This window comes from Vigna unguiculata, chromosome 6, assembly GCF_037176805.1.
Source record: "Vigna unguiculata cultivar grain cowpea cultivar isolate G323 ecotype 2 chromosome 6, ASM3717680v1, whole genome shotgun sequence".
NCBI classification, from domain to species: Eukaryota; Viridiplantae; Streptophyta; class Magnoliopsida; order Fabales; family Fabaceae; genus Vigna; species Vigna unguiculata.
This window is the reverse complement of record NC_140797.1, coordinates 48,925,739-48,948,501: the sequence shown is the minus strand read 5'-3', so window position 1 is coordinate 48,948,501 and position 22,763 is coordinate 48,925,739. Positions and strand designations below refer to the sequence as shown.

General features: G+C 32.9%; 4 protein-coding genes across 6 annotated transcripts; 2 read left to right on the top strand and 2 right to left on the bottom strand.

Moving 5' to 3' along the window:
- Positions 1 to 2,442: 2,442 nt before the first annotated feature.
- On the top strand, positions 2,443 to 5,147 carry LOC114186633 (peroxidase superfamily protein). The gene is made up of 4 exons (XM_028074596.2): positions 2,443 to 2,770; positions 2,889 to 3,071; positions 3,182 to 3,344; positions 4,476 to 5,147. The coding sequence occupies exons 1-4, from the start codon at positions 2,564 to 2,566 to the stop codon at positions 4,898 to 4,900; spliced, it is 978 nt and encodes a 325-aa protein (XP_027930397.1). The 5' UTR covers positions 2,443 to 2,563; the 3' UTR covers positions 4,901 to 5,147.
- Positions 5,148 to 7,975: 2,828 nt separating this feature from the next.
- On the top strand, positions 7,976 to 10,463 carry LOC114186771 (putative clathrin assembly protein At1g03050). Its single transcript, XM_028074781.2, has 2 exons — positions 7,976 to 8,958; positions 9,140 to 10,463. The coding sequence occupies exons 1-2, from the start codon at positions 8,280 to 8,282 to the stop codon at positions 10,267 to 10,269; spliced, it is 1,809 nt and encodes a 602-aa protein (XP_027930582.1). The 5' UTR covers positions 7,976 to 8,279; the 3' UTR covers positions 10,270 to 10,463.
- A 1,448-nt stretch (positions 10,464 to 11,911) lies between these two features.
- Positions 11,912 to 12,976, bottom strand: LOC114186772 (large ribosomal subunit protein eL42). The gene is made up of 4 exons (XM_028074782.2): positions 12,804 to 12,976; positions 12,398 to 12,577; positions 12,213 to 12,287; positions 11,912 to 12,119 (listed from the first exon to the last, which is right to left on the bottom strand). Exons 1-4 carry the CDS (start codon positions 12,804 to 12,806, stop codon positions 12,060 to 12,062), a joined length of 318 nt encoding a protein of 105 aa, XP_027930583.1. The 5' UTR covers positions 12,807 to 12,976; the 3' UTR covers positions 11,912 to 12,059.
- Positions 12,977 to 13,934: 958 nt separating this feature from the next.
- On the bottom strand, positions 13,935 to 22,763 carry LOC114187844 (phosphatidylserine decarboxylase proenzyme 2-like). 3 transcript variants are annotated; one of them, XM_028076224.2, is made up of 22 exons: positions 22,417 to 22,763; positions 22,244 to 22,323; positions 22,110 to 22,134; positions 21,952 to 22,011; positions 21,596 to 21,664; positions 21,381 to 21,473; positions 21,251 to 21,301; positions 20,801 to 20,884; positions 20,347 to 20,438; positions 19,976 to 20,131; positions 19,710 to 19,794; positions 18,736 to 18,847; positions 18,025 to 18,125; positions 17,546 to 17,593; positions 16,687 to 16,833; positions 16,426 to 16,482; positions 15,961 to 16,056; positions 15,802 to 15,876; positions 15,386 to 15,478; positions 15,154 to 15,240; positions 15,018 to 15,068; positions 13,935 to 14,197 (listed from the first exon to the last, which is right to left on the bottom strand). In XM_028076224.2, exons 1-22 carry the CDS (start codon positions 22,585 to 22,587, stop codon positions 14,090 to 14,092), a joined length of 1,941 nt encoding a protein of 646 aa, XP_027932025.1. In that variant the 5' UTR covers positions 22,588 to 22,763; the 3' UTR covers positions 13,935 to 14,089. The 3 variants fall into 3 exon arrangements, with proteins under 3 accessions (XP_027932025.1, XP_027932026.1, XP_085530870.1); XM_028076225.2 differs by lacking the exon at positions 16,426 to 16,482 and having other exon boundaries at positions 22,417 to 22,760; XM_085674744.1 differs by lacking the exon at positions 22,417 to 22,763 and having other exon boundaries at positions 22,110 to 22,129; positions 22,244 to 22,316.

The window sequence follows — 22,763 nt, the reverse complement described above, 5'->3', positions numbered from 1 at the left end:
TTCATTATAAACCATATATTTAAAGTGAAATGATTTAATTCATTATAAACCACACACTTAAACGTATACATTTAATCCACTATAAATCACTGTTTTAGGGACATTTCAAGAAAACCATCCCATAACACATAATTACATATTCATGTTTAAGAGAAAAAGTCCCTCTCTTACTCTTAAATAGCTCAAGACGAAGCAGGTATAAGGAAGCAATTAAATGACGTTGATACTATCATAACTATGCAATAAGCTAAAAGAAATAAGAAGCAATGCTTAACAGGTGACATTTTTTAAAACTTTGTTTCTATACTTCCAAATAGTATTAATGTTAATATGGTAATTACAACAGTAACTACCATCCTATAATTATATTTAAATACAAAAAGCATTGGTATAAATGGTATTATACCACAAAGAAAAAATATCCTACAAATAATACTCCAATTATTTTTAATAATTTATATTTAAGGTTGTCTTGAGATTGAGTTATCTCCTTATTAGATTTAAGTTGATAAGAGATTAACTCAACCATAAAAGTAAAAAAAGTTACGCATATCCAATTAGTAAACCCTACTCTAACTACATTTATATATAATACTTGTATTAACAACTTCACTACTAATTATTATACCTATATGTGTTATACTTTGGATGAATTTTCTTATAAATCTCTCTTCTAAAACATTATGGATCTCAGTGATATCTTATACATGGTGAATAAGAAAATTAGGTAAGTCTAACAATGAAGAGTTTACTTTATTGCAGGATCTTTAAAGGAAGAATTCAACAACAATAAAATATTAGTTAAATCACATAAAAAAATCAGTATCTCTTCAAATTAATAAATTTGATTTTTTTTATACAATTTTTTCGTTTAAAATCAACTTACATTAATATTTAGATTCCTAATTTTATTATTTTAAGTGATAAAAAAGTACTATAGGAAAAAAAGCAATTGGTGAGTTTTATTGTTTCAAAATATATATATATATATATATATATATTGTATTTTATAGTTTTATTTTTTGAGAAAAATAAATAAGTGATAGCAAGTTTTGTTGTTTTTAAAATTATAAAAAACTGTAAGCTACTTTTACATGTAATCGCACGTCATAGATCATTTATAATATAACTATTGTTATTTTTATATTTTATTAAAAGATATAAAAGTAATACCTATTTTTCATTATTATTTTATAAAATGAATATATTTTCTGAAAAAAAAAAGAAAAGTATTAAAAATATTTTTTATATTTTTCATTAGTATTTTACCATTTATTTTAAACTTAACTTTTTTTCTTTTTTTTTAACTATGCCTTTAAACAAAAAATAAGACTTTGACATAAGATAAATAAGGCCTAAGGGTGAAAAACAAGAAAATAATTTATCATGAAAAAAACAACAGACAATTCTCATGCTTAATCACTCCTCTTTGGTGAGTTAATAGTTTATCATACCCTTGCTAATTTAACACTTTTCTAGTTTTAGTACATTTTGTTCTTTCCATCAAATACTTCTTCCTCTTGTACCTCTTCAAGCTTTATTTGGATGGGAGAATGAATTTGAAGAAGTGGATATGATAGAAAAAATGAATGAATGTGATATTAGTTGGATTAACATAAAGATGATAAAAAATTAATTGATTTGTTTATAAAAATTAATATATGCATATCAAATCCTATTTGATGTGATGTTTAATAAAATGTATTTATTTTTGAAGATTTCATCTCTTGAGTTCGATAAAAGGTGATACACGCATCACTCATGCAAAGGTAGTCTTATATTTTAGAAAGATGGAATGTAAAAGAGACTTTATTATATATCTAAACTTTTTTTTTTTGAAGTTTTATGCTTAAGACCATATATTATGGCATTATGGTTTATGAAGCATCTCTACCATTATTGTATGTGGAAAGAGCAACTTTATGCTGAGCTGTATATGCCTATATAGGATTTGCAGAAATAAAACTTTGAATAGACAACACTAGGCTTCTCATAGATGACAATGACCTTCATTTACACGCCTTAAAAAAATATAATAACGCTGCTTAGATGCATTACCAAAATAAAATATACTAAAATAATAGCAAGTATTGAACCTTAGCTTTGACTTATTACGCGGATTGCTGAAAAAAAAAACTTTAATGCACCTAATTTTCCCAAATAAATGAAGTAAGTTGTAATAATTGGTAATCAGAGGTTGAAGTGCGTGCAGCTGAATCATGCATTTTTTGATAAAAGAAGATAAATGAAAAGGATGCAGAGAATTGACTTTGGTAACAGAAGAAAAAGAAAAGTGATAATCACAAGAGTCATGAACTGGTTGAAACGTGGCCAACTTATTGACAAGTTGCCGTCTACAATATGAATTTCTATGTCTATTTATTTCAACCTCATCAACACCTTTTCTTCTTCACATTAGCATCATTATAAAATAACCATTTATGTATTTGTGTAGAGAACAAATATCCATTATATTATATATATATACACACACATATGTTAGTGTGCTAGCTTATATATAGTATCATAGTCCTATTTCATATACACAGTTGCACTTGCAGTGATGATGATGGTGCTCTTTGTTTTGTCTCTCTTATTCTTCTCATTCTTAATGGTTTGTTCTGATGGTCAGCTTCAAGTGGGTTTCTACTCCAACACTTGTCCTCAGGTAGATTCCATTGTCCGCGACGTTGTTAGAGAAGCTGCTCTCTCTGATACCAACATGGCTGCTGTTTTGCTCAGACTTCATTTTCATGACTGTTTTGTTGAGGTAATATAGTTATATTATTGATAATAATAACAACATAGTTTTTGTTTGTATGTATATATATATAACATGCTGCAATTTCTTCTGGTTTTAACTATTGAAATGGATGGGATAATTTCAGGGATGTGATGGTTCAATTCTGATCGACAATGGTCCAGAATCAGAGAGAAACGCATTTGGACATCAGGGGGTTAGAGGGTTTGATGTGATAGAAAAAGCCAAGGCACAATTAGAAGGTTCTTGTCCTGGTGTGGTTTCTTGTGCAGACATAGTGGCATTGGCAGCTAGAGAAGCTATTGTCTTGGTACTTACTAACTTCATTATTATGAGTTATAATTCATGCTTTTTCTCTTGTTGATTCAAGAGTTTGTTGTTGTATATGTTTATATCAGATCATGTTTGATATGAATGTAGGCGAATGGACCAACATATGAAGTTCCAACGGGTCGGAGAGATGGGTTGGTTTCAAATGTTTCTCTTGCAGATGACATGCCAGATGTTAGTGATTCGATTGAGCTACTCAAGACCAAGTTTCTGAATAAGGGTCTCACTGTCAAAGACCTTGTTCTTCTCAGTGGTATTTTCTCTCTCACACACTATGCTATCTTTATGATCCTGAATAGGTGAGATCATGGTTGTTGAAGAGGAAAAGTGATATGAACCTTGGCAAGAAAAAGCAAACTAAAAGACGTGCAATGGCCGAATTACCAAACCTATATATGAAACTATTTTAGCAGATGTTACTGTCCGCTTTAGTATACAAAGAAAGCAAGTGAAGAAATTCTGAACCAATTTGGGAAATTGATGTCGAAGTCCTAGGAATTATCAGAAGACAACTTTTAATTATACCATAAATTATAACAGTAATTATACCAACAAGGAACGAAGAAAGAGAAATTGTGATGAAAAAGATAAAGAAAAAATAGTATAACTTATTGCAGGAATTGTTTTGGAACACGGTATCTTTTGTTCAAATATATGATATGAGATCATCATTTTTTTAACTAATCTCTTCCTTTTTTGACAAATTTTCACCATTCAAGAAACCTTGACATAACAGCTACCACTTTAATTTATTAATAAACTTAGTACCTATATGATTCTGAATAGTTAGTTGCATATAGTCCATTTATATCTGTTTAGCATAATTTCTGCTAAAAGATGTATCACGTTTTGTATTTGATAGATGATATATAAATGTTACATGTGAGACTTGTTTGTTTAATTCATGTCTTATCAGGAGGAAGAGATATTTAAGTTTACATAGCTGTAAGAATAGGGGTTCATTTGAATGGTATTATTATCATTCTGTGTGCCAGCTTTCATTTCCCTTTTCTTTTATACTTAGCTTTGGTTTCATTGGTTTGGTTTCACCTAATTCATTGACCGCTTAAAGTTTCGTATGAAACCCAATGCAAAATGGTGGCAGATGAGACAGTTCTTATCTTACAAATGGTGCACATGCAGAGTTACAGTTGCAATCCACATTAATTGGTATTAATATTGATAGAGATATGTATGCTTGTTTGTCCCTTTCTCTTACATATTTATTTTTTGTATTCTGATTACTTGAGAACCTATAAATACTGAATTTATGATAAATTAACTAGGTTCTGTTATATGACAGTGACAAATATGGTGTGGTTAAAGATTGTAAAAGTTAGTGTTTTGTTTTTGGTGTAACATTGTGATTTTTGAAAATAATCAGGTGCACATACAATTGGAACCACAGCATGCTTCTTTATGACTAGAAGACTGTACAACTTTTTTCCAAGTGGTGAGGGATCAGACCCATCGATTAGTCCAAATTTTCTTCCACAGTTGCAGGCAACGTGCCCTCAGAATGGGGATGTTAATGTTCGGCTAGCCATTGACGAAGGTAGTGAACAGAGTTTTGACGTACACATTCTGAAGAACATAAGGGAAGGTTTTGCTGTGTTAGAATCTGATGCCAGACTTAATGATGACATAGCCACAAAGAATGTTCTTGACTCTTACTTTTCTCCATTTGGTCAAACGTTTGAGCCTTCTTTTGAAGCTGACTTTGTTGATTCATTCGTGAGGATGGGTCAAATCGATGTCAAGACAGGTTTCCTTGGAGAAATCAGGACAGTGTGTTCACAATTCAACTGAAGTAAATAAGCAACCAATAATGAATTTATTTATGGCTTCTGGTTTTGTTATTTTTTTTAGGTGGAAATCTTCCTCTGCTTTATATTGTGATTTTATATGTTATTATAATAAGTGTTTTCAAGTTTTCAATGGGCACTTCATTTGTGTAAAGGATCACACCCATGGGAAAATTTGTGTAAATGTTGACTGGGATTTAAGTTGTTTTTTAGTTGCTGTGGGTTAATAATAATGGAGTTCGTCGATTCTACATTTGCTTCATGGTAATTTGTTTAAATGCCGTCTGTATATCCGAGTATAATCAATATTTCGATATCTGTCTTAATCTGATATCTGTCTTAATCTATTGTTTTTATGACACTGTACGAATTTCATTCGCTATGAATCATGCATTAAAGCAAAATTATTCACCGAGGCATACATACATTTAAAACATCACGTGTGTTATGAAATAGTTTTCTTAAAATGTCACTAAAATAAAGTAATTTATAGTTATCCTTGAAATCAAATGGTGAACAAATATAATTCGTTATAAATTATACACTAAAGCAAAATAATTTAATTTACTGTAAAATACGCATTAAGACACACAAATTTATTTCATTATAAATCATTGTTTTATTGGCATTTCAAAGAAAACTATTTCATAATATAAATTTACATATTTATGTTTAAGACAACAATTCCTCTTGTTGCTCTTAAATAGAAAAATAGAAGAGGTCTAAAGGGACAATTAAATGATATTGATGCTATCATAGCAATTTAATAAATTAAAAGAAGTAAAAAACAATGCTTAACACTTAGACAGTTTTTAAAACTTTGTTTATATACTTCCAAATAGTGTCAATGTAAAGCTGGTAATTACAACAATAACTACCGTTCTATAATTATATTTATACACAAAAAATATTGGTATAAATGGTATTGTACTACAAAGGAAAAAAATCCAATAACTAATACTACAGTTATTTTTAATAAGATATATTTAAGGTTCTCTTGAAATTAAGTTATCTCTCTATTAGATTTAAGTTGATAAGAGATTAACTCAACCATATAAGTAAGACAAGTTAGACATATTCAATTAGTAAAACTTACTCTAGCTACATCTACAATACTTGTATCAACAACTTCACTACTAATTACTATACCTATTTTTGTTATAACTTCAATGAGTTTTCTTACAAATCTCCCTTCTAAGTCATTATGATCTCAATAATATCTTACACTTGGTGAATAAGAAAATTAGGTAAGTCTAACAATAAAGAATATAAAAATTAGGAATTAACTACTAAAAAGATATGCAACTTTGATTGTATAATTTTATTCATTTATAAAGTAAAAAAATTACATATACATTGAACCTATCATAGTTTAGGTATAAGGAAGGAAAGATTATAAAGAATATTATGTATAATCATATATGTGTTAATTTGTTCGTCTTAGTGCGTGATTTATAACAGATTAAATATGTGTACAATGTGATTTATGACAGATTAAACTTGTGCGTCTTAGTGGATGGTTTATAATGGATTAAATATGTATCCTTCTGTGGGTGATTTATGTTGGGTAAAATTAAATGTGGATAGTTGGAAAAATGCTTTAAGATTAGAAGTTCATTATAATATTTTTATAGTATTAGGTAGATCTATTTATTGTGGTTTGATAGTAGTTATATTTAATATAGTTGAAAAGTTATATCTAAAGACATATAAAAGGCCCATGTACAAAACAGAACAAGTCATAATATATAAAGTGTTTATCCTTATAACGTATTAAATCTGGGCACATCAGTACTTATTTTTAAGTGGATTAATTTCGTTTATTTCAGAATGTAATTTATAACGACTGAAATTTGTGGTGAATCTTAGTGCGTGACTTATAAAAAATTCAATTCCTTCGCATTAGTACATCATTTCAAGGACTACTATAAATTACGGTTTTACTCGCATTTCAATGCACATAATAATTACTAGAAATAACTACTAGAAATTTCAAATTTTCATACAATTTTACAATATAAATCAAACCCTGATCCTCTGTGACACACATCCAAATCTTTAATATTTTTTTAATAAAGGAATTCTAGGAATTGAAACAGATAGAAAATAAAATTAAAACGCAACAGTCATGGCAAACAAATTAGATCTTAGGGAAGTTAAGAAAAAACTTTTTCATAGTTAACAAGTCAGAGGAATAATTTGTATCTTATACAGGATAATGATATATAATTTTTTTTAATGCAAAAACTCTCATGTTTTGTTCTTTCTCCATGAGGTGTTGATGGATTTGTTTATGAAGATTTAATAGGGAAGAAGTAATTTGAATTTGATTTACATTTTTAAGTTAAAATCTTGATATATTAGATTTATGGGTATTTTCTTTTTCTTATATAGTGTTTATGAGACTTAGATTTCAACTTTGATTATTTCGGATCTTGAGACATATATATAGAGAGAGTAAAGATATAAAATAAATAAGAAAGATAAATAATAATTATCTTCAGCAAACGTGTTCCACTTGTTATTTTTATAGTCTGCAGTGTTGGTGGTGTTACCCTTTACTACATTGTGACAGTTTTACAAAACCCAAATTGACTGAGGATTGTGACCACCGTTCAGCCTTTTTGAGGCATGAATTAACATTTGAGTGCTCTAAAAAAAGCCATATTTGTTCGTTTACGTAATGTTTTCGTCATATTCACCAAGCCGCCAAAGGTTGTTAGCTATGAATAAAATTGTCATTCTCATTCGTGATTACAAAACTTACATGAAGTGAAAATTAATTAAAAGATAGGAAAATTTAGCCTGGACTCTCATTAGAAAACTTTTGTCGTTAAAGTGGGCGTTGAAAAGGTCAAAGGGTGAAGTTAGCGTACCAAATATGGAAAAGCCCAGTTGTAATGAGTAGAGTGAAACTGGTTTCAAATGGGTATTAACGCATACAATAATATCATTGCATTTCTTTTGTTTTCCACGTTTTTATGCTAAAAAAACGGGGAATGCTTACCCAATTTGAGCTTAGGGGTTGTAACCAAACAGAGTAACAAAGAAAGAGAAGAGGAATTCGAGAACAGATAGAAAAATCTATCTACCTTTTCCTTTCTTATCTTCTTTTTTTCGTTTTCCTGTAACAAAATCTGGCATGAAGGTTCCAACAAAGACAACATTTTATACATGCCAGAGATATCCGTAAACATTTGTGATTAAGACAAAAAAAAAAAAAAAAAAAAAAACTTCCCAAATCTCAATAACTTCCTTCTTGTTCTCTCCAAGCAGGTTGAAAATAAATTTGCAGGGTTTGAACATATTTAAGGGGGTAATATTGAAGTTTGGGTCTGAAAAGGTGAGGAAATTAGAATATCTAGGAGGTAATAAAGCAAAGCATGCCACAAAGTTCAAAACTGAGAAGAGCCCTTGGGGCAGTGAAGGATCAAACAAGCATAGGCCTAGCGAAGGTGGGAAGCAGCGCTTCACTTGCAGACCTTGATGTGGCGATTGTGAAGGCAACGAGGCACGATGAATACCCTGCAGAAGAGAAGTACATAAGGGAGATTCTGAGCCTCACATGTTACTCTCGAGCATTCATCACTGCATGTGTTAACACCCTTGCAAGGCGTCTCAACAAGACTAAGAGCTGGACTGTGGCTTTGAAAACGATCATTTTGATCGAAAGGCTGCTATTAGATGGTGATCCTGCGTATGAACAAGAAATTTTCTTCTCCACTCGACGCGGGACTCGTCTTCTCAACTTGTCTGATTTTCGTGACAACTCCAAATCCGGTTCATGGGACTTCTCTGCGTTTGTGCGCACGTGTGCGTTGTTTCTAGATGAAAGGCTTGAGTACAAGATGCAGAGCCGGCGGGGGAGACGTGGCATGTATAGTGTTGATGAAGATGAGGAGAGAGAAACAGAAACAGAAACAGAAGAAGCAGAAATAGAAAAAGAAAGAGAAATGGCTGTAAGATCCACACCAGTAAATGACATGAAGTTAGAGCAAATCTTTTCCAAAATGCAGCATTTGCACTTGCTGCTTGAGCGCTTTTTAGCTTGTCGCCCCACAGGTTTGTAATTGGGATTATTGGATGAAAAAAATTTCCTTCCAAAGTGCGTCATTTATTATCTTTCATCATCATATTGAACGTGTTTATTTAATCTATCATGAAGGATCAGAAATGTCTTCCAGTTAGTGTTTACACATTAGACATGCATAAAACAATGTTATTGGTTATTTGAATGCAACAGGGGCGGCAAGGAACCATCGAATTGTGACAGTGGCTCTGTACCCGCTCGTGAAGGAGAGTTTTCTGATATATTATGATACAACAGAAATACTGAGTATCTTGATTGATCGGTTCCCTGACATGGAGGTACGCGAGTGTGTGAAGGTGTATGACATATTTTGCCGCGTCGGGAAGCAATTTGAGGAGCTAGACCTCTTCTACGGATGGTCTAAGACCGTTGGAATTGCACGCTCTTCGGAGTACCCTGAGATTGAAAGGATCACGTTAAAGAAGTTAGAGGTCATGGAAGAGTTTATCAAGGACAAGTCCGCATTAGCACAATGCAACAGACCTGAACTACTAGAAAATACGAATGAAAAAGAAGAGGAGGAACCGGAACCGGAACCAGAGCCAGAACCGGAAGAGGATCCTAATGCGACGAAGGCACTACCAGCACCTGAGGAAATCAAGGTGGAAACGGTTGAAGAAGTGATGGAGGAGCCAAAGGAAGAAAAAGTGGTGCAGACAGAGGGTGATTTGTTGAATTTAGGAGATGACACGATGACTAGTGAATCACAAGGGGATAAACTGACCTTGGCCTTGTTTGATGGAGAAGCAGCAGCAGCAGCGGCACCAGGTTCCACACAAGCGCTTCTTCCATGGCATGCATTTGATGAAGAGGCAGATTGGGAAACAGCACTTGTTCAATCAACATCGAACTTGTCGAACCAAAAGCCAACATATAGTGGTGGCTTTGATGCATTGTTGTTGGATGGCATGTATAAACACGCAGAGATGAATAGAGCCATGCAGGGAGTAGGGTATGGGATGAGTGGAAGTTCTAGTAGTGTGGCACTTGGTTCAGCTGGAAGGCCTGCAATGCTAGCATTGCCAGCACCCCCAACAACAGGACCTGGAGATTCCAATTCCTATTCAGATCCATTTGCAGCTTCTTTGGCTGTGGCACCTCCCTCTTACGTTCAAATGTCAGATATGGAGAAGAAGCAGAGGCTATTGATTGAAGAACAGATGATGTGGCAGCAATATGCAAAGGATGGCGTGCAAGGACAAACAGCATTCGCAAAACTGCACTCTAACAATACTAATCATTTTTACAATGGAGGCTATCAGCAAAATTACACCAACTTTTAACAGAAGACAGGTTTTTCCTTCGTTGGGACCTGTCCCTACCCTTTCACTCTTTCCCCCTATTCTGAATGGCAGAAAATTTTACTCATCACATTAGAAACACATGTTTTCATTATTTTATTAGAATACGAATGCAAAAAGACATTAAAGATTACCGATGCTAACTAAGATCGCTTACAAAATCTAATGGTGTTAAATGTTTTCTTTCGTTGCCCACTTCAGAAAGCTAGTAAAATACTGTTACGAACTTTTTCCTGAATAAACCCACCCAATCGATTTGACACGAACCGAATTTCATCCAGATGAGTTAAATTTTAAAATACTAAATGATACTAAAACCTATCCGTGTATCCAATTAATAATGACATTAATTATTCAATAACTCAATTTTTACTATATACAGTAATGTTTAAACAGTACAACATTTCAATTCAAAAACAATTGGCAATGTCTTCTGGTTACTTCAGTTCAGGTTCTATTCTCACTGATAATCAAAATTCAATTGATTTTATCATTGAAAGTTTGCTCTCGATTTAATTACATAAATCCCATCAAATTCGTAACAAAATATTTTGCCATTACTCCTTATAAAGAAAAAAAAAAGGGTACAAAATTAAACTAAAATTAGTTTTAATTTTTAAGGATTCATTACAAACATCGTCCAATTTTAAAAGCAAAGTTCAAATAATCAGTCATCAAATTACTCAACGTTTCTTGTTTACTTGGTTATCTCATTTCATATTTCTATTAGTTGTTCTTACTCCCATCATCTTAAAGTAGAGAGAACACAAGTATGTAGTCATTTTACCTTTTCATTTTAATCTTCAGCGACATCTAAATGTAGAGACACATTGTCAGAAACCAAAGGAGAAAAATAAAATGACAACTACAATAAAGGACGGATTCATCGACAAGATCGCTTTAATGTATGATTTTGTCACCCGTTCTCCTCTAAACCCAAGTCATACAGATCCAATACAGTACATGCTACTTGTACCAGTTATTTATACAAGCTAACATAATTTCCTAGCACACAATTTAAGATCATATCATAAATACATTGAATTAACATTTTATGTTTGCTCTTAGTTTAGCACCTCTACCCCAAAAGACAGACTAAAAAATGTAACTACAGACAAATATTCTACACTCAAAGGAATTTTACGTAAAGAACCTAGAAATAATTATTCGCAAACTTATTTAAGACAAGTGCAGACAACTTAACTAAGTATCAAACTCCAGAACAAATTTATTGCACCAAATGGCAAAGCCACGAGAATTGTTGAAGGCAATGCCAACTCACTAAAATTCAAGGCTGAAACTTAGTCAGAGGACTCACTAGAACTCACAAAATCATGGCTCCTCTAAATCAATGGCTACTTATACAGTTAGACACGATCTAAAAGTGTAAGAGGAAGGGGATGTAACTACAGCTTCACAACTATATAACCATTCCTTAGCTTAGTTAACAGTATACGTATGGACACTTTGAGGACTGCACTTCACATATATGATCCCAAAACACTATATCTATCCGAGGCACCCCCGAATAACTAGGTAACCCAGAAGCTAAAGAATAGAGACAAGGCATACGGACGAATAGATGAAGGCTACCATAAGAGATAATCAAGAGAAGGCAAACAAATACTCACTAATATCAGTGATAGTTTTCATTTCTCGATCACATAATAAGGTATTGCGAAATAATAAATATAACTAGCAAATAAATCCACAGAGAAACAAAACATTCCAACATTGCAGAAACACAAAAGCTGCAAATCCTAATTCTCAACCTAGAAAAGAGATGTTCCCTTGCCCTTCTTGTCACCACCAATCTCAAAGTGCTTGCACCTCTGCACAACATAAACAAAAACAACAATCAGCCACATACATCCCAAGCCAAAAATACACCAACCCAAATAAAACGTAAAGTTGTTCACACCGACCTTAATTGGGTGTTGGGAGACATGTTTGCAACCCTGACATTGCAACCTCAAGACAATCTTCTTGGTGGTCTTAGCCTATTAAATGAAAAAAAAAAATCATCTATCAGCAAACAAAAATAAAGGTTTTCAATTCTATGGGACTAATAAATAGGACGCAGATAAATGAAAAGAACAAAAGGAGTAACCTTCTTGTGGAAAACAGGCTTAGTCTGTCCACCATAACCGGATTGTTTGCGATCATAACGGCGCTTTCCCTGAGCAGCAATGCTATCCTTACCCTTCTTGTATTGGGTAACCTTGTGCAGAGTGTGCTTCCTGCACTCCTTACTCTTGCAGTAAGTCTTCTTCGTTTTTGGAACGTTCACCTGTTCACGGCGAAAAACGTTATACCAAAAACGACCTAACGTCCAATTCAATTCAATAGAGGCATATTCCTCAATTTCAAATCCAATTCACTAAGCTAGGGCTTTGGAAAAATTTAATTGATTTCGAAAGATAAAAAAAATATCTAAGGCCGATGAGTTGGTGATAGCAGAGTTATCTAGTGACGGTGAATAACAACTGAAGTGCAAAGATGGAGGAGAAGGTTACCATAGTGACGGCGCGTGCGATCGGAATCTGAAGAAGTAGGGTTCTGATGTGCGCCGCGAAAATAAGGCCACCAGTGATAATGCCCTGCGTTTTAATGGCTTTAGGAACTAGGGTTAGACGGACTGGACCAGGCTTTATTTTTTTGGAAAAATATTACAAAGGCCCAATTTGAACTAACGCTCACCCGCCCCTTATCCACTCCTTTTAGAATATACATCCTTTTCTTATTTTCTGTTACTTTTTAAAAATTGAAATCCTAAAAATAATATTATTAACAAATAATATATATATATATATATATATATATATATATTAATTTTTGTATAGTTTCCGTGGCTGTAAAGTGAAGACAATGTGCTCAATAGAGGATAAAATAGAACAAAAACAATAATAATAATAATTGATAGCATATTAAGTAGTAGGAAAAAAATTGGCATTTGCTTTGAAGTTTGAAACATATCCTTAATCAATTTTTCACGTCTAAAATTAATATAATAAATAAGTGAATGAAGGTCTTTTTCCAATTTGAAAACATGGATATATTTTAAATTTTTCATGTCAACTGGTTGCAAAAGACGCTAAAACTAATCACTTTAGCTTTGACATGATCCGTGTTAGTTTGATGTAAATAGCATAAAAGAGCATTCAAAACACTCAATATATTGTTTGAAGTTGATGTGAATTCACCAACAGTAAACTCTAAACCAAATCCATTGTTTATTTATCAACTAAAATTAAATTGAGTAACACATTATGATCCGATTGTGTCACAACGTTACTTTGTTTTGACATTGCAAAAAGTTTTTACCATTGTTCAACATCCTTCATGCTCTGTGTCAAACATAATCAAAGCCATCCACTTTTGTTTGATAACAGATGTTTTGGTTGATCAATGTCAAGGCAAGTAGATGTCTGGTCGTTTAGCTGCTTTTGTATTAAACAATCTTACTATCACTTGAATTTTAAGTGCTTTTCTATTAAACATCACTGGCTTTGATTAAAAAGACATGTGATCTCCGTAAAAAAAAAAAGGCTGTTAAAAGTTTTTTTTTCATGTTTGTGCTATTTTTCTGTGCTTCGCCATTTAAGTCTTCTTAAGGAATTTATTTAGAAAATTAATAGCAAAAGTCATTAAAGAAGTTTTAAATAACTTACCTTGATATCTACTCATAAGGTTGTAAAAGATTTACTTTACAAATTGGGAGAAGAACTCTCATGATTAGAATATGTTGTTATTATTAAAACAAATCAGCATTCTATTTCAACATTTCCAAATCAATCCAATGTCAAGACAATTTTCTCGTGGAGACGCCCAATCTCATCCCTACAGAAACCAAGGTCTCCAGTGCTCTGGTGCTATTAGCCAGAAGATCTTCATCAATTGCAATTGAATCCTGCAAAGAAAAACAAAAATGTCACTGCGTGCATATATTCCAATCCAATCTTCAGCTAAAAGCTCTGTAACGATGAAGTTTCAAAAATGGTAATAAATATATTAATTCTTTAACATCAATTGTATATTTGCATTGCATCAACTATAACCAAAGAAATGGTGGACTTTAGTAACGTAGTTTTCTTAAATAACATTTGTCCAAAGTTCATTCATATAAATCACATTTAAAAAATTCACAAATTCGATCAGAAGTAATTATTACGCGTTAACTGGCTCTACACTCAATATATTTTACCAACAAGTCATTGGTAGAGTAGTTAATGGATTTTCCCTTAAATAAATTATCGAATTCAAGTCTTTTGAATTTGTGAAGGGAAAATACCATAAAAAGAAAAAATCCATTAAAACTACAAATTTTCACTAATACCATCCATAGCAAGTGAGAACGCATCAATCTCCATCATCATTTGTACAATCCTATCAAAACTTGAATTTAAAAAAATCAATTATGGCATCCTCCTTCAATCTGAATATTACACTAATTTTGGCCTGTATATATAATAGAAATGCCAAGGAGCATGCATGCTAAACTTAGTAATATAGTTATAGTTTCAAGTGAAACATTTAAATTTAATTGGATAAAGGATTTTCTAGCCCTTGTCTGATAGTCTGATAGTTTTTCTTCAAACAAGAATGACATGATAAAGACGAATCATTTGTATGATATACTAAACATATAAATCAGGTCAGCAATGTCAGGAATAATAAACACCATGTCCAACGAAATAAATTTCAAACATTCTCACAATAAAAATACCAACCTTTTCAAAAACGCAAATGACAGTGCTCCCACCGAATGAGAAATATCCAAACTGTAAATTAAGCACACAAATGCCACTTATAAACAAAGACAACATATAAGAAACGAACAACGGTAACAATTGTAACTTGACAAACCTCATCTCCCTTCTTGACAGAGTCACCCTTTTTCTTTGTAAAATTAATGCTACCAACCATTGTCGCTCCTATTGCAACAAATGCCACCTGAATCCAAATTATAAGATGGTGGTCAATACAGGTTTGAGATTATAAAATGGTAGAGACAACAAACTATAGGTAACTCGGGAAAAAAGTATAAGGAACAAATTCAGAAGGATACAGTCAAACAAAAAATTCAGACACAACCAACCTTTCCAAATTCAACTGTTGAAATTATTGAAACAACTCTCTTGTTGTCCGTGAAAACATTACAGTACTTGCTATTTACAGCAATGGGATTGACCTGAAGAGTACGACACTATCAGGAAAAATAAAGTATGAATTGACAAAAAAAAAGAGTATATATATGTGTGTATATTGAGAGAGAGTTTAGTGGTTATTTATACACTTACAGTGTTAAAGAAATCTATATTATCAAGTTGTCAACCCATAAAAAACCACCAGTATGAATTGTAAGGAGATTATAGTAAAAATAAAAAACTGACATGATAATTTGTGATTGGAAGAGAATGTAAAATTACTTTACACTATCTGTGCGTATAACCTATTTTCTCTATATATCTATCTATCTGTGTGTGTGTTTCCTCAAGTTATTATTACACATACAGTATACAAGCATCCGGGGATATCTACAAATTGCTCAACAGTTCCTGATACTGGAAAGTGGAAACGGTGATAATCCTGTAATAAATACATATTAGAATTAAAATTTGAAATCAAATTATATAAAAATTTAAAATAACTTGGAAAGAAAGCAACAAATACCTGTGGTGCCAAACGGAAAATCACCATTGTTCCATCAACAAAAGCGCTGGAACACATATCTTTCCCCAAAAGACCTTGAACTGAAAACTTTCGACCCTAAAAAGAAACAAATAGTGACAAAAACATTTCTTTTGGCATAAATAAATAAAGTGAAAATATTAAAGGACAAGAAAATGAGGGATATCCTAACATTTTAGGGAATATAATTTTCTTTGCCTCTAGCTGGCAACAATTTCATCAATGGGCTTAGCTTAATATTATATTATAACTTCTTGGAAATAAAAAGTGATGAAACGGAAAAATATCATAAAGAAAAAGCAGTGAACATAGTGATGATAAGTTAACTTCCAGTTACCACAAACACTACGGAAATTTCATCGTTAAAATTGTTTAAGCATCTAAATTGTTTTGTATGTTACCTATCAAGCTTGATTTCATGCAAAACAGTGCATGCCAAAAACAAACCTGAGATTGTAATCTCATATTTGCAAAACCATTTCCTCCCTGCCCCCCATCTCTGTCCTAAAGTAAGGTGAGTCAAACAGGCCCTAGTTCAATAAATAAAATCACAATAATATCATCTTATTTAATTCCAAGCTGAAAATAAGAAATACTTTCCAGCTTCTAACTGATTTTGAAATTTGATTGTAATATATTTAAAACAAACTGCATCATCGAGATCAGAAGTCTTCCATATTCAAGAGTTGTAAGAAAGAGGTGAAGTACCTTGATCCAGAATCTTTTACTATCATCAACTGATTTAAATGCCGAAAGACGGCAATCAGCAGCACATACAGCAATGTCATCACGTTCAGCAGAAACTATTGGTCTAGAATCAGGCTTTAACTCTCTAATGAAAAATTCATTGAATGTCTGCACAGACCATAATTTAAGATCTGTAATAATATTATGTGACAAAATAATCACTACTGTTTAAAATCCCACACACTTTTCAGCACACGCATTGCTCCGAATTTCCGTTCATCCTTACTCCAATTTTTTGTACAAACAAATTTGTATATTGCTAGCTCAATGGAAAACAAATTCTTTCAATTCCCCCTTAAATAAACTTATGTTAAGATCAATAGAGAAGATCTATTCAACTAGAAGGCAGTTGAGATTCTACAACAATCTAACTGAAACGGTCAGGGTGGAGGCAAGATTGACATAAATTGTTGGTTTCAAGACTGGCTGGGAAAAGTAAAATTCAACGAGTTGATATACTTAAATCGGGAATAGAAGCTGTTAACAACAGAAATGTTTGGGGGTTCACAGGAATGGGGGTCATCGGATTATTTTAAAAAATAGACAAGAGAGCGATGCTACAAAGCATGGCAATAGCTTTAAGGAAACATGGGACAAGGTTATGTTTGTTGAAAAAAATTAGCAGAATATAATGTTTAACTTCATTAAAATTAAGATATAAGACTGTATGCATATGATGAAATGAAACAACGTTAGTTTCAGCATAATTGAACTGAACAGCAAAGCGTACTAAAACAACTAACAGGGTCAGAAAGTGTTGTCCGAAGCAATTATGCATCAATAACATATCAACTAAAACTCATTACAAAGTTTGGCCTACCTTAAAGTGTTCCAGTGGATACTTGACCTCAGCCAAATTGATTTGATCCTACAGACAACACAACAGTTACATTTATTATAAGAAGAAAGTAACAATAGAAATACAAGTGCAGCGCACGAAGAACTAAAGCACAAAACAGAAAAAAGAAAGGCACCCTAATCGGTTTGTAGAATAATTATTTTGTCTCCTGACTGAAAATAAACTAAAGAATAATGAACAAAATCAGCAAAAAGTAGTTCAAAAATACTTGAACAAAAAGAACACTCATACAACAAAATTTTCGAATTTAACCCTAAATACACACTAACTTTTGCATCATACATGATTTTCGAAAGAAACCATAATGTTGAATTACAGGGCACCGTAATAAATGAAACCCTGGTCAAAACTTAGTCAAGAGGCACTGCACAACTACAAACTTTCGTATGTCAAAATCAAAGTATGCGATTCACAAAGAACTAAGAGAAGCATTGTTACACCTTAAAAGATTCGATAAATCTTGGAATATCTGCAGACGATTCAGGTGAATCCATTCGTGCTCCCTGCTTTTCAGAAATGCTTTGCAAGAGCTCCTTCACCCCTGCATACGATAGATTCACTAATGTAAACACAAAAAGTAACTCTATGAAAAAGAAAAAAAAATCATTCAAATCCATTTTGAATCTATAAATTGGCCACAATAAGCAGGTTTCAAGTGATCCGAATGCCATAAAGATTCATTATGACAAATACTTTTCCAAAGAACTTCCCATCATTTATAATTTTTAGAATAAGTTGTCTTAAATAAAATTTATTGAAAAGTTACTAGTTTCTAGATATAACTTTTTCTATCCTCTTCTCTTCACTCTAGTACATTGTTTCTGATACCTTGAAAGTTAATTATAAATATAAGATCTTAAGAGAGAGAAAATCAACCTCTCAAATTCATTATCTATTCTTATGTATTTTTCTCAAATATAATTTACTTACAATAAACTAAATCATCTTAAAGAATGGCAGCTAGATCTAATATCTGTACAGCAATTTTTAACAAGCAATATTCTATAGCATTAACCCTACGAACAACAACACCTCAGCAACTGCCACATGGCCCACAATAGGGAGTGGTGATGACTAGCTAATGGTGAAGCTATATATAAACGAAGCCAAGCACTTCTTTCAATCATTAATAGTAATAAAAAAAATTATACCTATATCCATTAGGCCAAGGCCTATTTTAGACTGATAAATGGCTCTCATTGACAAAACAATCTTTTTGTCAATTATTTCTTCAACAAGCCTTTGAGACTTCCGATCATATACCTGATGTCAAAGAAGTTAATACTAAATAACAAGTTGAGAGGGTCAAGAGGCACACATCTAGGTTTAAAATTACCATAATTGACCCATAGAAATAGAATTTAATGAAATTTCCTAATTTCTATGTTGGAAATTCCCTCACAGAATCATAATCCCAATTGCATTCATATCCATGGAATTCCATAGTAACTAAGTTGATTCATTCCGGTCAACTAGCACCCTAGAATTTGTCAATTCCTAACTTCCATACTGAGAAATCACCCTCCTCATTTTTGCTACTGCTGCACATACTGTCAACATCCCAACCATTACCCACACTTCTCATCCCCTACGCACCATATTCACACAACCAGTGCTGTAGAATTAGGAAATTGGAATTGAATTTAGAATTCTAATTCAACGTCTAATTATTTGTATAACTCAAAAAAAATGAACAATCTATAATTCCAAAAAGAAAATGGAATAAAAATAAAAATTCTAAACCATTTTTCCAATTCCATAGTCCAAAGATATCCTAAGGATATATCTATTTCACTGCCTTGATGGAGATGTATGGAGATCTTAAGCCAACACAATTCAAATTGTCCATAATTTAAAAAGTGTTATGCATGACAAACATTGATATATGGTAACAGCTGAAAAGGGTGCTAGGATGATATGTGTTAGTAAGCATGGAAGCCTTTCTTCTAATTCTGTTGGATGTGATTGGGCAAACCCAGTCATTATCAATGCAAAGAAGAAATTTCAAATAGGTATGAACCTCCTGAAATGACTCGAAACATACACTTATGTCTAATATATCATATAAATGTACTTCAATTGTTAAATAAAAAGAAAAAGGAAGTTGGTGGAAAATATCGTGGACCAGGATATGGGATGCACTTGATCCAGATCGAATTCCAACATCATAGGATGAGAAATGGGCCCATTCGCTCAGTTTGAAGAACCACCTATATAAACAGAAAGAAAAAAACAAGTAATTTTTGTTGTTGTCATATGATGCAAATCATAAATACATAACCCTAGTAAATAAAACTGAGGTATAATCCATTAGGTCAATAAAGACTATGCTCTCTCTCATACCCTGTCTGTCATTAATGCCTAAATTAGCAGAAATTTGAAGAAATTTACCCATAAGAAGCCTGCTTATCAGTCAAGAATCCTCCAGTCATCACCTGGTTACCAGTCCCTTCATCAAAACAAAGAGTCAAGTGGATCATGCTGTTCAACCGGTCAGAAATCTGAAGAATCTCACCACACACAGGACAGCAATTCAATAATGGTTCCCTGCAATACCAGAAGCTATATAAGCAAAATAAAAATAAAATAAACTAAAAACTTCAAAGTAATTCAAATAAATTAAAATTGTAAATCATCAAATCATAAAAAATGATATAGAGAGGCCAGTTAAATTACTAAGTACCGTCGAACTTCTAGCAAAAGAAGACAACAGTCATACAAAATTAAAACTTTTATCACTTCTAACTTAGATAGGACATTACTGTTCTTGCTGAAAAGTAAGAAGTGAAGCCAACTCTTCCATGCTCACAACACCATCTCCATTCTTGTCTGCTGCTTTGAAGAGCTCTTCTTTCTGGTGAAAAATAATGTATTGATGATAGAGTAAAACTTGTACACATAAAACTAGTTATCATATTATAACTCCGTTTCAATATTCGCATGGTATAGATTCATTATTTTAACCACAAGTTCCACACAAGCTTGCAGGGAAGATTTGGACTTCAATATAACCAAATTCCAGGTTCTAACTACTAACAATCAAGATGTCACTGGTTGATATAAAGTATAGAACTTGAAAATAGAAGGACGGCAAATCAGACTCAAATGTGAAAACCAGGTACACAAGCAAATTAAAGATAGTTTGGAAAGATAATAATTCATAAATATAAGGTAATGTGAGCACATTAAGTGCAAAATAACCACTCGGGTATGAACCTTGCTGTTTGCAACTTGATTGCCAAAAGCATCAATTAGATCAGAAAATTCAGAAAGTGAAAGCATCCCATCTTCATTGTAGTCCTGCATCAAACATCACTTCTCAGGTTGATATTAAATGTTAGACGGTGCAACATGAGAACAGTATATTCAAATTACAAAGACGATAAAAAATTACATGTTGTGCTTTCCATGATTCGTAGATTCCAAATACTCTAGTATATATTCAATCAGTTATAGCAATATGTACAACATCTTACGAATGTGTGTTAATATTGAAACAAGGACTCGTAGGCACAGCCATAATGTGGCTTAATATCACGATATCAGTACCCTCATGTAAAGGAATGAAATTATACATCATCACTTTTTGCGTTACCTTCGTATGTCTTTTTATTTAAGCCACACATTAGGCACATGTTATCAAAAACAGAGGGAGATCAAACTTACCACTATAGATAGAATGCGTTTAACAAAGCCTTTCTCCGTTTCAATTGGATCCTGTTAGTATGCGCTTATTATAGTTAGAAACTCCTACGATACACAAATAATATTAGAATTTATATCATAAGCCATATACCTCTACAGAGCATGAAATGGAAATGTTGCCAACCACTTTTCCAGGCACTGACGGATCTAAAAGGTTGAATACCTCAGCCTCAGGATCAGAATCCTGCATGATCATATCATTCACAACAAAAGTGTGTAAAATGATTAGTGCTGAAACAACAAAGAATAAACCAATAAACCAATATATTAACAATTCTAAACTCTCTAATTTGTCTGTTTCCTCACCTTGGTCAGAAATTCAAGTAGATCAACCTCACAGTATCCAACAAGAGTATTGCTGGAAAGTTTGTTCGTCTACATGTGAAAAAATATTAAACTTATATCCAGTATTTAAGGTAAACATTTGCAAACAAAATAGGCAACAGGAGATGCAGAATGAAAACATTTCAAAAAATTTACTCTGTACGGTATATTTTAAAAAATAGGGGACACCGACAAAAAAAAAATGCTTTTGAAATGCAGGAGAAATATGGCGCAAGATTCATTTTAATCTGACAAAAGTGACATCATCCCCCAAAAGATGTTTTAGAGTAGTTCATATGGAAGGAAAAGACTAAAAGGTCATAATTCTTTTAACATACCTCGAAGACGGAAATTCTTGCAACATGAGCCCCATTCTGTTCCAAAAGAAGTTTCTTTTCCTGTAGAAGAAAAAATCAGTCATACAGAAGAAACATAGTTTGAAACACCTTTTCAGCAAAATACTTAATTTGAAACAGTAACAGTTTAGAGTACTCACTGAGTTCCAAACGGGTTTGTCTGTGCTGCACCAACGATAATAAAACGAAATCAATACACAAACCACAAACTATTAACAAAAAGAATAGACGTCGCAGAATTGACAAATAGTGGTTGTGAGATGAAGAGCTTAACCTGTCAGAGGTGCTCGTACGAAAAGTCTGTTCTCCGAGAGAAACGCACGCAATCCATTTATCTTTGAACTCCATCTCCGCCTGCAACACAGAATAACAAGAAGAAGAAGCAGCTGCGTTAATTAAGTAAATAGTAAATGGAAGATTAAAAAAAAAAAATAGCAATGTGCGTACGCTAAGGAGAGCGAGGAGAGCGATTCCGGCGAAGTTATCGGCAGTTAATGGCTTGTTAGCGGAAGAGCCGTTGCCGCTTTGACGGCGGTGGAGGTGACGACGCAAACGCTCTTTGAAGCGAGCACGGCGCGATCCCTTCGGTTCTGACAATTTGGAGTGTTCATGACCCATGCCTCTCTCTCTCCCTCTCTCTGCTAGCAAATGTTTCAATCCAACGAAGAATTGGATGACGAAAACGTTGATTAGGTCTCTTACTGATTCTCTTACCGTGCTGAATGAGGTTGAGCTGAGTAACAAGTTGGTCAGTAATGGTGACCATTCATGGATGCACACATGTTCAACAACCA